This window comes from Mchenga conophoros, linkage group LG23 (genome assembly GCF_057382185.1).
Source record: "Mchenga conophoros isolate Kocher_MC1m ecotype Shallow Benthic linkage group LG23, M_conophoros_male_GT1.1, whole genome shotgun sequence".
Taxonomy (NCBI): domain Eukaryota; kingdom Metazoa; phylum Chordata; class Actinopteri; order Cichliformes; family Cichlidae; genus Mchenga; species Mchenga conophoros.
Genome location: NC_140547.1, coordinates 44,404,198 through 44,421,773, shown reverse-complemented (window position 1 = coordinate 44,421,773; position 17,576 = coordinate 44,404,198). Strand labels below are relative to the sequence as shown.

Sequence of the window (17,576 nt, the reverse complement as noted above, 5' to 3'; positions counted from 1 at the left end):
GTAGATCCTGAACATCAGCCTAGAGGAATCTGACCTCAGGTCTGCACACAGAGGAGCTTCACCTCTGGGATGATGCTGGCTTCAGCTCCTTCTACAATCAGGCAGAAGCTTCTGCACCATCAGGACACAAACAGAGAGGAGCTTCTATCCTCAGACCATCCAAGTCCTAAATCAGAACATGCTCCCCTCATAGCATCACCATCAGGGTTTAAACAGGACCTTACATCATGTTCTTGTCTCACTGTCATATTTCAGATCATACCTGATCCATTATGACGTCACACGCTGCTACACTGATCCTGCTGCTTCATTACTGCTGATATTACTCTGCTCACTCTGTTCAGTTACTCTGTTTACATCACTTTGCTCATTTGCTTTGTTCTGCTTTGCACTGCTCTGTCAGTACATGCTGTGCTAATGTGGCACAAAGCACTTTAACATTACATCTGCACAATGTTTCATTATTTCATTTAATGATTGTTTCTAATGTTTTGTCCAGTCACAGGAGCAGCTCAGCATATTTCACTGTGTTGTACGTGTATGACGATGCCTGTGACAAATAAACAGCCTCGGACTCTTCAATCTTCTGCATTTCTTTGGAGATCAGCTCAGTGGCCTGTTGAGACCATCTTTCTATTTCTGATGACTCAGTTCAGATTATTATCCTGATACTTTCTTTTAAAATGTGATGAAATCATTTATCTGATGTTCTGACACAAATACACCAAAACAATCCCAAACAGCACAAACCACCACGTTACACACAGTGTAATAAAAATACAGGCAACTACAAATAAAAACACTTTAAAAATATAAACTAAAATTACAAAGTGGTCACAGAATTTCAAACACCCGTAAATGAGTCAGCAGCTCTCTTACATGGTCAGCTGAGCTCCATGATTGAAGAACATTGTTGCTGCAGGTTCATCACTGAAGACTGGAGGAAGTATTTCTTTGGAGCAGTCACTCCTCATAGACACACAGCTGGATGCTGGAGACTGTGACCTCTGACCTCTGCAAACACAAACACATCACATGAATTACTGATTAATCTCTGTTTAAAATCTTTTAAGCAGCTGCAAACACACAAACTGGATGATGTGATGGTTTCTGTCAGTAATAGTTGTCTCAGATTAGAGTACAGACGGCTGCAGAGACGTTCACAGCAACAGAGAAGAAATCATTACCTTGGATTGCATTACTACTACGATTGATACTAGCATTATCGTACCCGGACCACCATTAGGAATCATTTATGATGTCACTGGTAGAACACATTTATAGAAACAACCTTTGAACTCTGAGTCAGCAGCTCTCTTACATGGTCAGCTGAGCTCCATGATTGAAGTTCACTGTTGCTGCAGGTTCATGACTGAAGTGTGGAGGATCTATTCCTTTGGACCAGTCACTCCTCACAGACACACAGCTGGATGCTGGAGACTGTGACCTCTGACCTCTGCAAACACAACCACATTGCATTCATTTCACATCAATTAGTACACCACAAAAGGCATGCAAGAAACACAGTATGAAGGCAAACTTCTGGCTTCAATAACATTCAACAGGTCAGGTGGAAACTTTTCTCAGATTTGATTCATGTTTTTATAGAACGATCCAGCTAAAAAAAATATACCATTAGGTCAGGGGTCAGCAACCTTCAGGACCCAAAGAGCCATTTGGAGCCAGTTTCCACACAAAAGAAAACACTGGGAGCCACAAATACTTTTTGACATCTAGAATGAAGATAACACTGTATATACTGTTTTTTACCTTTATGCTTTGTGTGAACAACTAAGGTGTGTTGCTTATGAAATCCATGAAGTGCTACAGAGAAAATTACATGTTATTTATGTAATGAACACATTTGAACTCTTAAAGAAATATAACCAAAGGAAAGACACCCAGCTGAACTAAAATGATGTAGCAAACAAAAACTGCTGTGAGCCGCCACCCTTATATCTCCTTTGGGCTTTTGGAGCCTTGACCTGACTTTTAAAAAACAATTGGAAAAAAAGCTCTATGCTGCTGAAAGATGAAAAATAGATATTTGCAAAATTCTGCCTAAATATGTATTTTACCTGGTTAATGTGTGTGGCGGGGCGTGGTCTGCAGCGGCGAGGCGGACGCACCTGAGCGGCACCCGCAATCACGCCTCGCCGCCTTAACGTCTGTGCTGTTGTGTTGGTGTGTGTCGGGCTGTGAGCTGCAAAGCTACAGCCGGCTGTGTGCGTACAGCAACCGTGTGTGAAAAGTGGTCAATAAAGAGAAGCTGAAAAGCGTGTTCATGCAAACATCGTCGGGTCTGCCGTGACATGTTTACAACGGGACTTCTGCTCCTGAACCTCTGCGCACAGCGTCTGCAGGTCGGGGCTGTACGAAGTCACTTTCATCTTTACAGGACTGTAAGCTGTCGTCTGTGAGGCGTGAGCGGTGTTTGTTTTTAACGTAGTTCACGGTGGAGAACAGCTGCTGACATAATGTGGATCCAAGATCCATAATTGGCCTACCTGGGGCTGAAAGTCTCGATAAATGCACGGCGTTTCGGCGGGTACACCGGCTTCCACGAGTGTGACGCTTATTTGAACGATGAAAAAATAATAAAATATAATTTTCTTTTTATATTTCAATATCACAATAATCTTCCAATTTAGAACTACAAGTTAAAAAAGAACATAAATAAAATACACTTCAGCTAAATACTTCTAATTTATTTTCCCAAACCACGAGGAGCCGCACTGTAAGGACTAAAGAGCCGCAGGTTGCCGACCCCTGCATTAGTGTTAGTCAATGTTGCAACTGAACTGAAAAACAAAAGATTTTGGTCAGGTCCAAAGAAACAAAGTCACTATTAATACAACACAACCCCCCCAAAAAGAGCCATGTAGACCCCGGGCTCTATGGGTCTTGTGCTCGGAGCTTGTTCCTGTGCTGCCATGATTAGTGCCTCTGTGCTGTCTTTCAGTCCAGCTTTGTTCAGCCACTGGTAGGATTTCTGGATGTCAGCCACTTCCTCTGCCTGCTGGTGGTGCAAACTGTGTTGTTCTGAGTTTCATTGGACGTCTTTGTCCAAAGCACCAGACAAAGGGCAAAGTAGATGCATTTGCATCAGCAGGAAAATACACCCCAAACTACCATCATCATTATACAACTTTAACAACTGCCACTAAATGATACTTCATACACAGACCAGTGTTAGGTTAAGTTATGATGTCACTGGCAGAACATTTATATAAACAACCTTTGAACTCTGAGTCAGCAGCTCTCTTACATGGTCAGCTGAGCTCCATGATTGAAGAACATTGTTGCTGCAGGTTCATCACTGAAGTGTGGAGGAAGTATTTCTCTGGACCAGTCACTCCTCACAGACACACAGCTGGATGCTGGAGACTGTGACCTCTGACCTCTGCAAACACAAACATCAATAACTGATCAGTTCTCTCTGACAGCCATATGATCAGCTGATCCCTCTGTGATATTGTGTCTGCCTCATAACGCTGACAGGTCAGCCAATCATCATCCAGTTTTTTCTGTCTCTGAATGAACTCAGTTTGTTCTCAGCTCTTCTCTCTGATTCTGCTGCACTGACTTCACTTAAACTTACAGAGTTCAGATCTTAGCAAGAAAACAAGTCAATAAAAATCAAACTCAGATCAAACAGTTTGAACCAATCACAGATCAATGATTCTGTCATGGTTACGTTGAAATGACTAATAAAGTTAGTAGTGTTCTTACATTGTTGCTGCAGGTCCATGACTGTAAGGTGGAGGTGTTTGTGTAACTCCGTCACTCCTCACAGACACACAGCTGGATGCTGCAGATGCTGCTCCGTCCTCTTCCTCCATCTTCTTGATGTCAGGGTGGAGTTAGTCTGAGAGGTAAACACACACACTCAGAGGTGCTGTTGTCCTGGAAGCATCACACTGACGGCTTTCTAATGTTGGAGCTTTGGCCCTAAAGTCCAAACCAGTTATTTTAGAGGCTCAAAGTCTTTAAAAAACACCAAAACCATCACATTATTTAATAAGTACATGATCAGGTGGATGAAGGAACTCAGTGTGTTTGGGATCATCATCATGGTGAGGAGCCCACATGTTACGGCTCCTTTGGAGAGAAGCTGAGGATCACTGCAGGAAGTGAGCTCATGAAACCAAACTGCTGTTTGTGAGCAGGATGACTCTGTTATTGGACCTGCTCTGTGTTCTACATATGATCAATACTTCAAATATCTGTAAACATCTCATCTTATATTTGTTGCACTTGGTCACATCTGTCTTTAAAAATAGATTTTTAATGTCACTGAGAGTTCTTTTCTAACTTTATTGATTTATTTTGGAATAAATTAAATATAAAGGTGCCAAAAACTGCCTGCAGCTTCTGCTCTGTGACAGGAAACTACTGTCAGGCTCAAAATGACTTCAGATTATTCATCACAGAGTGTTTATAGATCACAGGACACATTACAGTTTTACTGTCGATGTTTTAGTTTAAAAGAATGACGTGATAAGATCTTACTGTGAATCTGCGCGCTCATTGGCTAATACCCTGAGACTGACAGGTGGTTATCCAATCAGCGTGCGGCCTCACACGGACATAAAACTCTTAAACTTTGTTTCTGAAGGGATTTTCAGATCAGACCTGATGTTTCTGCCTACAGCCTGTTTACCGATATAATCAATATCAGACATCAGAGCAACAGAAACCTCGGTGATCAGGACGCCGGGACTGAGAACAGGAAGTGGCTCAAACGTCGCACTTTCATAAAGGCTGTATCCCAATTCAGGGTCTGTAGCCTTAAAGGCTGCATTTTAAGGCCGATTACGTCACAGTGGCGCACCGAAGGTTTCCCAATTCAAAGGCTGCTCGAAATGCGTCCTTCACAAAGATGTCTAAAATATGTTCTCCTTCATTTCTGTCAAACAAAGCTGTGTGAAACGTTTCCAGCTGTTAGTATCATGGTTGCTAGGCAACCGGGGCAGCGCGACGGAGGCTAGACCGCCCATTTCACAAGCCTCGTACTTCCGGCCTTAGCGGTCCTTGAGTACGTGGCCCTTGAGGATCGTTGAGGCTGCAGAACCTGAATTGTACGGTGCCCCTCTGATGACATGGTCCAAAAATAAATAAATTGTGGCCACAAAATACTATTTCGTGCCCTCGAAATACTATTTTCGAGGGCACGAAATAGGTATAACGTGCGCATGAAATGCTAATTTGTGGGCATGAAATGGGTATAACGTGGCAATGAATTACGCATTTGTGGCAACAAAATAGATAACGTGCGCATATCATATTGATACAATTCCTGGACAGCTGCGTAGAGACACAAGCATGAGAGTAGGCTAAACCTATACACCGTGGACAGAGACGGTATGAGTGAGTTTTATTTTAGGCTGGGAATGAGCTACAATGCATTTTGAAAAGCCTGCAATGCAAGGAACCATTATTACGGAGAGACATTTAAACAGGATACTGAGAGCCCAGTTGCTTTACAGGGCCTGGACGCCGGGATAGATTTTATTGTCAACCAACTGCAAGGGCCTGGGAAGGATCACGGTTATTGGTCAAGTGTTTCGTGCCCACAAATTAGCATTTCGTGCGCACGAAGTAGTATTTTGTGGCCACAATTGATTTATTTTTTGGACCATGTCATCAGAGGGGCTCCGAAGAATTGGGATACAGCCTCTGAGATAGAAAGTGTGCGACCGTGAACTCGACTCTCTTTATGACACATACACACACAGACACACACACAGACACTTGTTTTCAGATTTTAGTGAGGACACCAAAAAGCCTCAAAAATATCCTTAAACTCGTGAGGACGGCCATTTTGTGGGACTCTATTAGCCCACATAGTAGCATACCAACTCTTTGTCCTCACAAACATGTCTAAACAGGTACACACACACACACAGACACACACACAAACAGGTTTGTCAGGTTCCTCGGCTCGTTCTCTGCGTTCAGTCCATTGAAGGTGATTATTGAGCCAATCACAGCTACAGAGCTCACTGTGACTCTTCTTCTCTCTACAGTCACACAAACAAACACACTCAGAGACTCTGACAGCAAAACTACAACAATGTGGTGTTAACACTCACCCTGCCTCAGCTCCACCGTCCTCCTGCTGCTCTGACGGAGGCTCAGCTGTTTCTCTTCCTGTTCCCACCTGCTCGGGTGGCTCCTCCCCTCTGCAGTTACAGGAAATCAGGTGTGTGTGTCTCTTGTTGAGACTGGTTCTTCCTGCTCTCTCTCTGGTGGTGCAAAAATTTTTTATAGCGGGTGTGTTGTTAGGCTCTGGGCATCTGCATAGACATGTTCTTTTTTTGAGAATGTGAGGACAAACTTGAAAGAGAGACACTGTGAGAGTGCACACATCCACACTGCTGCTGCATCTGTGCTCACCACGATGGCCTCCTTCAGAGAGATGGAGGACTCACTCTGTCTTCTGGCTGATGTAAGTGTTCAGCTTTGAACAGCTGTCGTTCCAGCTGCTTTTAACTTTGTAGTTTCACATTTGTACAGACTTTATATTTTTTATAGACGTGTCATAAACCAGTCCTTAAATCATTTTCATTATCACAGATACAGTCTACACTCTGCATCATGAGCTGGTCAATATCGCAAAAGTTGTAATTCGTTTCATGTTTCATGTAAACTGCTCTGAGGTCACAGTGACACCAGCAGATGTAGTTACAGCCTCTCTGTCCCCACCATCCCGGCCCACGTAGACCGCAAAGGCCGGGTCCTCCGAAGGATGCAGCCGACGAATTGGGACACAGCTCATGTCTGACAGCAGTTTGAAGAGGAAATGGATTCTGTTCTGTTCTTCACTCATCACCTACCTGACAGCTGACACCTCACACCTGTTTCTCAGCTGCAGGTCAGACAGAAGGACACACAGAGGATGGAGGGAAGGAGGATGGATCTGCTAGTCTGAAAGTTGGTATGTCAGTTTCTGGTCAAGTTTTTGTTCAACAGGAAACATAAACAGAAGCAGGATTCATACCAGCCTCCACTTGAACAGCAGCCTGCTTAAACTGTCTGCGTGTCTCTAGCTGATCTCTGTCTCCTGCTGATGTCACAACGTCTCCGTTTTATTTGAACACTGGAGGTGAAGATGGCAGATTGTTGGCTAAAATGGATGTCTGTGGCATCCTGCATTTAATGTTCAGCATCTTTGTGAAAAACCCTTTAAAAGTTGTTTAACATGTCCAAAAATCCAAAACTGTTACAGATTACAAAGATGTTGTTTCTATGGGCTCAGGCTGTACTTGCTAGTTCACATTTCGGTAGTAATGTTGATGATGAGGATCATTATTTGTCATTGCTTTAGTTTTTATTCCACTGTTTCAAGGACATGCACTTAGTAGGGACAGCGGACTGGACAGGTCTTCAGTCTGTCTCGCTCTAAGACAGCTGGGTTAGGCTCCAGCGCCCCCGCGACCCTGAAAAGGATCAGCAGAAGTGGATGGATGGAGGGTCAGTTTGTCAACATTAGAAAAACAAACATACTACCTGCCTTAAATGTGAAATGGACGGGCTTTATGTTTGCTCGTTGTTTGCTAAAGAGACTTTTCTGCAGCATTTCTCTCCCGACTTCTTTGTAGCACCTTTCACTGTCACACATTTGATCTTTACAGCAGGGCTGTGCCATATCATATACCATACTATAGAATTTTGACATAGTAGCTATATAATGTTACTCCTACTTTATAGATCTCCATCACCCGATCCTCCGAAAACCTCTTGGAGTTGGCAGCACTCGACTGAGCCATTTTGTGCAGAAGAAGATTAAAATGATGCTTTAAACTCCAGATGTTATCTGAGCTCAGATCCTAAAGCCAGACCTCTGCATCTTCATTCTTGTGGAAAAGCAGAGCAGATGTTGTTTTCAGGAGGATGCTGCTATAATGGCTTTAGTTCCTTGCAGGTAATTATGACGACAGCGGAAGCAGCAGGAACAACAAACAGCCCAAACTAACAGACAAACTATTAATGAAAGTCCAACCCAATCTCCTCCATCCCCGTATCCTCCACTATTTGCATCTTCATCTGTGAAACCTGCAGAGCAGAAACAGTGTGTGGACAAAGTTAGCCGGTATGCAGACATGTTTGCTTTTGTTACAGGAGTTTGAAACACATCTGCAGCTCATTCAGAGGCTTTGGGGCCGTACACACTTCATTTTAAATCAGTACAGCCGATCTCACAGCTGCTGGATGTTTCTTTGAATCATAAGAACATTAAGACAAACAAGATGATCATGAAAATCATATTAATGATTGATTTGGCCTACGTTTGATGCTGAACTGCAGTAGCTCCTGACATTGTGCTTTTATTTCGTCTGGATTAGTTTGCAGCACTGCTGCACAGTTTACATTAAAGTGCACTTTTGCAGAGCAGACGACCCCCTGCACGACTGATGGGGTGAACCAAGGCCCTGCATCAGACAAAGAAGCATTATTTCAACTGTGAGTCATGCAAAGCAGCTCTAGTAGAGTCCTGTAAATGAACAGACTGGATCCCTGTAACGTACCACCTCAGTGACCAGTGGAAACATTCAAATGTTCAGGTAGTCATCCTAACTGACTTGGGGTTTCTGCCAGTGTGTTACAAGTGAAGCAGCTTGCCTGGTCTACACACTGGAACTCGTTTCTTTAAATCACCATTAATACAGTTTCAGCTGCTGACACATTCACTAGTGGGTAGTAATTAAAGCATGCTGCACCACTCATGAGTGCTATCATTCAGCACTCTCATTCATTTGTCTTAAAGCTGGTAATTAAACTCCCTGATGCCTCACTCTGTCTCACTCTTTTCTGTGTGTGAGAGAAAGAAGATGCAGCTGTGTTTCTAACAGCTGCTCTGGAGGAAGCCCTGCAACTCTAGAATCTCACCTGAGTCTGTGACTGTGAGCTTGATGGAGTGCCTGAACTCCTTGATGACTCTCTCACCACAGATGCTGTGGTTGGTTGGTTCACTCACTATGTATTAACAGACCTCTCTGCATTGAATCATATCTGTTATTAATCTCTGTCTCGCTTCCACAGCATGTCTTCATCCTGTCTTCCTTCTCTCACCCCAACCGGTCAGCAGATGGCCCCGCCCCTCCCTGAGCCTGGTTCTGCTGGAGGTTTACGTTGAAACCAAGCACACCATTGTTTTTCTTGTGACATTACCAATAAGTTTGATGTGTCACATGGCCCTCTTCCTATTGAAAAAACAAACGTTGTATCCAAGATGGCCGACTTCTAAATGGCCACCATGGTCACCACCCATCTTGAGGAGTTTGCCCCTCACATATACTAATGTGCCACAAACAGGACTTTAATATCACCAACCATTCCCATGTTATTACGGTGTATCCATATAAATGGCCCACCCTGTACTTACATTATAACCAATCCGCTCCTTTATCCTCACTTAAAATATTTTTACTGAACTATTGTAATATTTGCTGCCATTGCTGCTGTCCTCTTGGCCAACTTACTCTTACAAAAGACATGTTTAAGGTTAATGAGATTTTTTTTAACTACATAAATAAAGGTTATATAAAAGTCGCTGCCAAAAACTGATCGCAGCTTCTACCTTGTTACACGAATGTTGTTTGTGGCTCAAGATGACTTTATGTCATCCATGAGGGAAGCATTTGACATATGTTTCACATATTATAGCCCAACAAGTTACTTATAGCAGTTTAAATACGAGCAATCACTTTTTGGCAAATACCAGAAATCAGTTTTTGGCAGACAATCACTTTTTGGCACAACACCGGTGTCTAGCAGGTTTTATATTTTAGAAAGTTTAAAGCTCAGCTTAATAGAAGTAGTGTGGTCGTGAGTTTTGCATAAACAAATTTGTGCAAACCTCAATGAAGTGAAGCAACATTATAAAGAAGAGTGAGCCTAAATGACTCCCCAATGATGTGAGAGACTGATAGTCATACAGAAAACAATGACTTTGAGCTGTTGCTGCTAAACGTGCTTCTACAAGCAACTGAATCTTGGAGTGTACTTTGGTTTGTCTGCTCATAAATTGGTGGTTCATGATGATAAATGAACTTCTGAACTGGTTTAACAGCAGTGCAGTGGCTGGTCCATTCCTTGATGTATATGTCAACGTTCAAAATGAGCCATTTAAATCAGCTGTGTTGGATCAAGGACACATCTAAACCCTGCAGGACAGCGGCCCCGAGGCCTGGAGTTCCCACCCTCAGTGCAGTGGAAATAGTCTCGTGCCAGTCTTGGTGCTGCCTTTGAGTCTATATTGCCGAACACTGTGTGCACACATTTCTTTCCTTCCTAAACAAACACATTTGTAAAGGAAAATTTAAATTGAACTCACAGTTGGCGGTTAATCGTTATATAGTTTAGATGTACACCGAGAGACGCATTTAGTGGGACTTTTACACCGCCACAGATTTTCTTCTTCTTTTTTGTTACATTATTGACATATACTAGATATTTTAACCTAAGCAGCAACAATCATGTCTCTGGTACAGGCACTTTCCACCATGCAGGTTAAGCTAAAATGTGACTTGAAACAAATTCTGGGTTTCCGTTCCATAAAGGTTCATTTCATCTGGTAAGTTAGCCCCTGAGGTAACAGTCTATGTGAACATAACATACTCACTGACTCACACTCAACTTGACTGATAGTGATTTCCTGAATTAGGCAAAGCGCACAGAGGAAATTCATTTGCATATGTTTGTTTTCACAATCACTGAAATCCAAGTTAGGCATGTTTCCCTTTGTTGTTGTTGTTCTTGACACGAGTGCTTCAGTTATTTTCTCATCAGTATGTTAGGACAGAAAGGATTCTGTTGTGGATTTATGATCATCTCACGTGTGTCCATCTTTCAAACTCTTAGATTGTGTAGACATTAATGCAGCTGTCAGACTGTAGGCCAGTTTCTTTGCACTGTAAGCATTGATTGGATGCTACTGTAGCAATCAGTGCTACACAAAACGTCCCTGCGTAAACCCTCAGACACACAACAAACAGATCAATAGTATCTGAAATTCAGAGTATGGATCTTTTTACACATTTCTCACAGAAAATCACCTAAATCGCTTTCGTGTGAGATGCACATCATGTTTGCCTCATAAAGACTTGCCCTGTATGTATTCATTTCTTTTGACTTTCACGTGGAATTGTCACCTAATATAACAGGTCCATCAGTAAATGGTGTCTATCTTCAGTTTCTGTCTCCTAGACTTTGTCCCTGTCAGGTTACAGCTGAATAGATAGTCATATCATGCAGAGACTGCATCGTACTATAATGCTCGTATGATCGCGTTTGTCATAAGTGGACTGGTCTTGTTGAAACGTTGCATAAACCTTGCCCAGTAAACTGTGAGTGCTAACATTTCTATGGCATATGCAAATACTTTAGACAAATCCCACAGTTGTCTATATTTGTATATTTGACAGTTTAATGAAGCATTTAGAAATCAAAGGTCAGATTAAAATGCTGTATCACAATAGAATGTGATATCACACAATACAATATTTTTAATATCACACACAGCATGAAAGTTTGCTAGTGTATATTATAAAAATATTACAGTATGTTGGTATAACTTTATCCCCTCCTAGTTTTTAAGATACAAATTTTGGCCCACACTGATTTGTGATCATATTCCTCTGTCCACTAAATGAAGATGGAGGCTCTGCTCTTTATTTCTGTGTTTCTCTGGAGAATCCTGGTAACATGATGGCTTTCTGTCTCTAAACACACACGAGCTTAACTCCGAATGAACATGATCAGAGTTCATTGAACCAACTCTGATCAGTCTTTTCTAAGGGTTTCAAGCCTTTCTTGTTCGAGCCTCTCTTTGTTGTTGCTACAGTTATGTGTAATTATTAATAGTATTGCAGATGTTAGCCTCTGCCTGCAGTGTTGATGTGGGTAAAGGCTTTAACCATGGATTAGCGGCAGGTCCCAGCTTGTAAATTGTGGAGCATTAATGCCCACTCCAGCTCCTATAACCAAATATAAACAGTTGGGATGAGAGTTAGCTCAAGCCACTACAACAGCCAGCAAGAATGATCTGTTCATGCTAGCATTAACAGTGCCTATACACATAGCGACACACGGGGGAGGGGCCTAACTAATAACCAAGATGACTACAGGCTTGGAGGTGCTAAAAGTCAGATATACCAGGAGCAGTTTGGGCTTTAGAACAAATTTTGTGTAATTATAACAATATGTAATTTAGGACCTGGTTACATATGATGCTGCTGATTTTTTAAATCTAATTTTTACGTTGCATTAATTTCTTTTTGTCAGACAGGGAATCAAACAAGTTCTGTTTTCTCGAATGAATCCCACTGTTATTTGTTTGTCCTACCAACAGGGATGTTTACATGGTATTCATGACTGCTGCACCTGATGACTTTCACAGCTTGAGGACTGCAAACATTTCCCAACAAGACATGAGTGGTGGGGTGATCGTTGGTATTCCTGATCAGGTGAGGATCTGTTCCCATCAAACCACCAAAACCAGTTGTTCAGGATGTTTACAGGATGAAGAATCCCCAGTTATTCTTTGTGGTTGGAATGTGCCTACATATGGCTGTGTGGGATTCTGGCTTACTTTAGGGTCGGAGCAGTTGGTATGTGGAGCAAATACTGACACAGTCAGAGTGGGCAAACCAGCAATAGGCTTGTTGTCATACCTGGAAGTCTGAAAGCTCCCGATGCTGGATGGTCTTTCTAGTTTTTAATGACAGGTCGTCTAACAAAGCTTCCATGAGGTGCTATAATGGAGACTGTCCTTTTCAACGAGTTTCTCATGTCTTATCCTACTTTTTTCTTTTTTTTAATTAACAGGAGTGAGAATTTGAAATCCTCTATATTGACATGATTACATTTCTTCTTTTAAATGAGAAGTACATTTTGAACACAGTATAGTGAACACAATATCCAAGAAGCTAAATCTGGTGAAATGGTTTCTTTAGCTGTCAGCTTGAAAGGCTGATTGGGGTATTTTTGTCACCTTGCATGCGGGTGGCATGGACACCCGACTTTTGTGTGCATTTATCAAAAAGCTTGGATGATTTTGAAGATCAGTGGCATTCAACTCATGATCAGCGTTCAAGTTTTCTTAAAATCTTGTAACATGATAACTAGAAAGAAGACAGCTAGGATTTTCAAACTGATCCATAGATGGATCTACTATGAAGCTGAGGGACAGCACTGCTTAAAAGATCCTTTTTAAATGACTCCAGCTGTCTGATTTAATGAGACCACGTGTGCTCAAGATTCCTGCTCTGACTCGGCCTCAGAATGTCTAGAGGCAGAAATCAAGCACACTCAAAGGAAATAAGCGTATCAGTGGGCATGTGCTCAGCACGCAGAGTGGGAGTGACTAAAGGTGCCACTGCAGAGCATCGCAGTTGTTTCGTGTGATTAAGTTGTGTGTTTATGAACCTGTGAGTGTTAGTCCTTTTGGCAGGATGACTCGCATGAAGCTGTTATAATTGTTTGTGCATGTTAAAGTTATGCCTCAGTTCTTTGATACCATGTTGGTAGGATTATTTGGCACTAAGTTAATAGCAGTGGCTGTAATCTCCCGCAGTCATTACATCCAGCGGTATTACAAATAAAGGACTTTTCTATTGTTTGGTTTAACTGTGGCTAGCTTGCCATGTCCGTGCCTTATGATTGGCAATTTGTATGACGTGCTATTTAGGCAATATATGAGCTATAGTGACCCCTTGTGGATATTGTGAGATATTGCTGTGTTGAGTACATTATGTTTTCAATTGTTTTTCTAGTTATTTGTGACTCTACTAATGATAAAATTGCCTGTTTCTGTTTCCAGAAAACCATTGCTCATAGTCCCACATACTATACAATGATAAGTTCAAGTATGGCTGTACCTAATTTGGATTAAGCCTGGCAAGCACTTTGATGTAAACATTTCTTCTGTGGGACTTAAAGACAGTTAACCCAACTCCTGGACTGCTGCAGTCTTCCTGACAGAAAGCTTAGGCCAGGCTTGTATGCCCAGTATATATATTCTATAACGTGTGTAACTACTTCGTTTAGTTGTTTTTGTTTGGATTTAGTTTTGTTTTTTTTTCTTTTCAGTGTATTTCAGTGTCACTAATTTGTGTGGTGCTCACTCACATTTTCAACTGGAAAAGACCTGCAATAGAAACGTATTTAGGAGCAAACAAGTGAATGAAAAGTTTGACATCATTAAGCCCAAACAGCACCTAGTTTTCAACAAAAACACATAACATAAGAGCAGCAGTGACGATGCAGCTGACACACATGAACCCATTTTCTTTCCCCTCCATCTGATCCCCGGATTGCTTAGTCCACCTCTGCTCGGATTCGGAGCTAATAGGTTGGAGCTTTTTGTATTCACCCCCATTTTGGACTCTGGGCTATCATTATGAAGACGAGGACACTTATCGAAGCTTTATTGTGTGTATTCGTGGTTTGGGACTTGGGACATTGCGGTGCTCCTTGGGTGAGAACTGCAAAATATGAGCTGAGTATGGGTGAAACTTATTTTAGTGGCACTAGGTCAACTGTAGCAGTGCACCTGGAGTCACCAACGATTCATCTGGCTCTGGTTGCTAGCTTAAATCGATATGAAGTATTACCCAAATTACAAGGTTCCCTTGTTCTGTATAATCTTTCACTTTCACTTAAGAAAAAGCAGTATTTGTCGTTAACATCTGCAAAGTACGAAAATGCTTTTAAATGTAATATGAAACAAAGGTTAATGATGATTGTTTTACTTTTACTTATATCCGGAGATGTGCAACCAAATCCTGGACCTGAATTGAAAAGTGTCCAGACCCCTGCCGATTTTAAATCTCAGCCAGGGTTAAAATGTGTTCATCTAAATGTACGCAGCTTATTACACAAGATGGACTTGGTCAGAATTTGGGCGAAATCGACAAACGCGGATATTGTGATTATCTCCGAAACTTGGTTGTCCAAATCTATTACAGATGATGATATCAACATAACGGGATACAATCTTTATCGCACAGATAGGCCTAGGAAAGGTGGAGGCGTAGCAATTTATGTTAAATCAAGATATGAAGTATCCATTGTTTTATCTGTATCTATTCCTAAACAAATGGAATTCTTGGCTTTGGATATTAAAATAGTAAAGTCTCTTTCTATAACAGTTGTTGGGTGCTATAGGCCTCCGTCTGCTGTAAAGGAAACTTTATTATCTCTAAAGCATCTTCTGTCCAAATTAAAATATAACGAACTTCTATTGGCCGGAGACTTGAACTGGGACTGGCTGAATATAGCTTCTGATGAATTTAAATCCTTCTGTGACTCTGTTAATCTTAGCCAGTTGGTCAACCTACCTACAAGGCCAAATATAAAGAGTCCTGACAAATCTACTTTGATTGACCTAATTCTAACAAATGTCCCTCATAAGTTTCTGTCTCTAGGCGTGTTTTGTAATGATTTAAGTGATCATTGTGTAGTTGCTACCAGTAGGAACACTAAAATCCCTAAATGTAAACCGCGTATCATCTGTAAAAGAAATTTTAAAATATTTAATGAGCAAGCGTTTCATTATGACTTGTCTATGGTAAACTGAGAAAATTTGAGTCTGATACCAGACATCCATCTGGGTTGGGCTTATTTTAAAGAAATTTTTATGAAGATTTTAAATAAGCATGCACCTGCCAAAAAATTTAGGGTCAAGGGACGGGAGAACCCTTGGTTTTCATCGGAATTATCAGAGTCCATCCATCAGCGTAACGTGGCATGGGCAAAAGCTAGGAAAAACGATTCCCTGACTGACTGGTTAGACTTCAGGAAATTAAGAAACAAATGCACGACACTTATCAAGAAGGCTAAGTCAGAATATTATTTATCTGTTACTACAGAAAACCTCAATAACCCTCAGAAATTTTGGAAAGTAATTAAGTCCTTATCTATAAATAAAATATCACAGGCTCTTCCAAAATTCATTTTAAAAGATTCTGTCCCAGTTTATGACAGAACTGAGGTCTTAAACAGCTTTAACAAGCACTTCGTAGCTACTGGTTTTTTATTTAACTCTGTTGGAGCAGCCCCCATGATTCCCTGCACAGAACCCCAAACATATATTGGGGAGCTTTTTGATTTTTCTCCTTTTTCTGTCCAGGAAGTGCATAAAGCTCTTAAAGCCTTAGATCACAGGAAACCCCCAGGGCCAGACTTAATAGAGCCCTATTTTCTGAAAATAGCAGCTGATTACATTGCACAACCTCTTACGATCCTTTTTAATCTTTCAATCCAAAATAAAGAAATTCCACTTGTTTGGAAGTCTGCTTTTGTTACGCCAATATTAAAAGGAGGCGACCCGGCCATTTTGACTAATTACAGGCCAATATCAAACTTGTGTGTTTTGGCAAAAGTCCTTGAGTCTCTCGTCAGTGAGCAATTAAAAGAGTTCTTGTACTCTAATGAAGTTCTTTCAAAACTACAATCTGGGTTCAGAAAACAGCATAGTGCTGTCACGGCTGCCACAAAAGTGATAAATGACATACTTGTTGCTCTTGATAAAAAACAGCACTGTGCTTCTCTCTTTATTGACCTGTCAAAAGCTTTCGACACTGTGGATCACGCCATTTTAAAGCATAGGCTTCTTTCTTTGGGGCTGTCTAGACATGTTGTCTCCTGGTTTACTAATTATTTGAGTGACAGGACTCAATGCATTAAATGTGAAAATCTGTGCTCAGAACTTTTGAATATTCACACTGGGGTGCCACAGGGTTCAATTTTAGGACCTCTGCTGTTCATCATGTATATAAATGATTTGGGACAAAATGTGTCCAATGCTAGTATGCATTTTTATGCTGATGACACAGTTATTTATTCCTTTGGCTCAAACTTTGAAAAGGCAATAGAATCGTTGCAGAAAGCTTTTGACGTGGTTCAGCACACACTTCTGGAGCTGAAATTGGTTCTCAATGCTGAAAAGACAAAGCTAATGTTGTTTTCAAACATGAAGAGATTTCCTCAAACTGTCCCCTTGGTGTCCACTCTTGAGGGAAACCTCATAGAAGTGGTGCATACGTATAAATATCTTGGCTTTTTAATTGATGATTCTCTGACCTTTAAACCTCACATAGACAATCTTGTGAAAAAACTCAAACTAAAATTGGGATTTTTCTTTCGAAACAAATTTTGCTTTTCTTTTGAGACAAAAAAGCGTCTTGTAAATGCCACATTTTTATCTGTTTTAGATTATGGTGATCTGCTGTACATGAATGCTTCCGCCCAGTGTCTTCATAAGATTGACTCAGTTTATCATGCCTCCTTACGGTTTATTACAAACTGTAGGGCCTTGACCCATTGTTGTGATCTGTACGCTCGAGTGGGATGGCCTTCGTTGTCCTCCAGGAGGTTTGCTCACTGGTGCATCTTTATTTATAAGGCCCTGCTTGGACAAATGCCCACCTACATTTGCGATCTGCTCACACGGAGAAGTTTCTTACAGCCTGCGTTCAAGCGATCTTTTATTGCTCAATGTTCCATTTGCCAGAACTGAACTGGGAAAGAGGGCTTTTACTTATGCTGCCCCTTTCACATGGAACATGATG

General features: G+C 41.4%; 2 protein-coding genes across 2 annotated transcripts in view; both read right to left on the bottom strand.

Annotated features, from left to right (window-relative positions):
* LOC146548073 (NACHT, LRR and PYD domains-containing protein 3-like) overlaps window positions 1-17,576 on the bottom strand; it is a 432,988-nt gene that overhangs the window by 146,226 nt on the left and 269,186 nt on the right. The gene's annotated exons all lie outside the window — the stretch shown is intronic.
* On the bottom strand, window positions 876-3,865 carry LOC146548086 (uncharacterized). Its single transcript, XM_085263788.1, has 4 exons — window positions 3,733-3,865; window positions 3,269-3,403; window positions 1,322-1,456; window positions 876-1,014 (listed from the first exon to the last, which is right to left on the bottom strand). The coding sequence occupies exons 1-4, from the start codon at window positions 3,840-3,842 to the stop codon at window positions 876-878; spliced, it is 519 nt and encodes a 172-aa protein (XP_085119914.1). The 5' UTR covers window positions 3,843-3,865.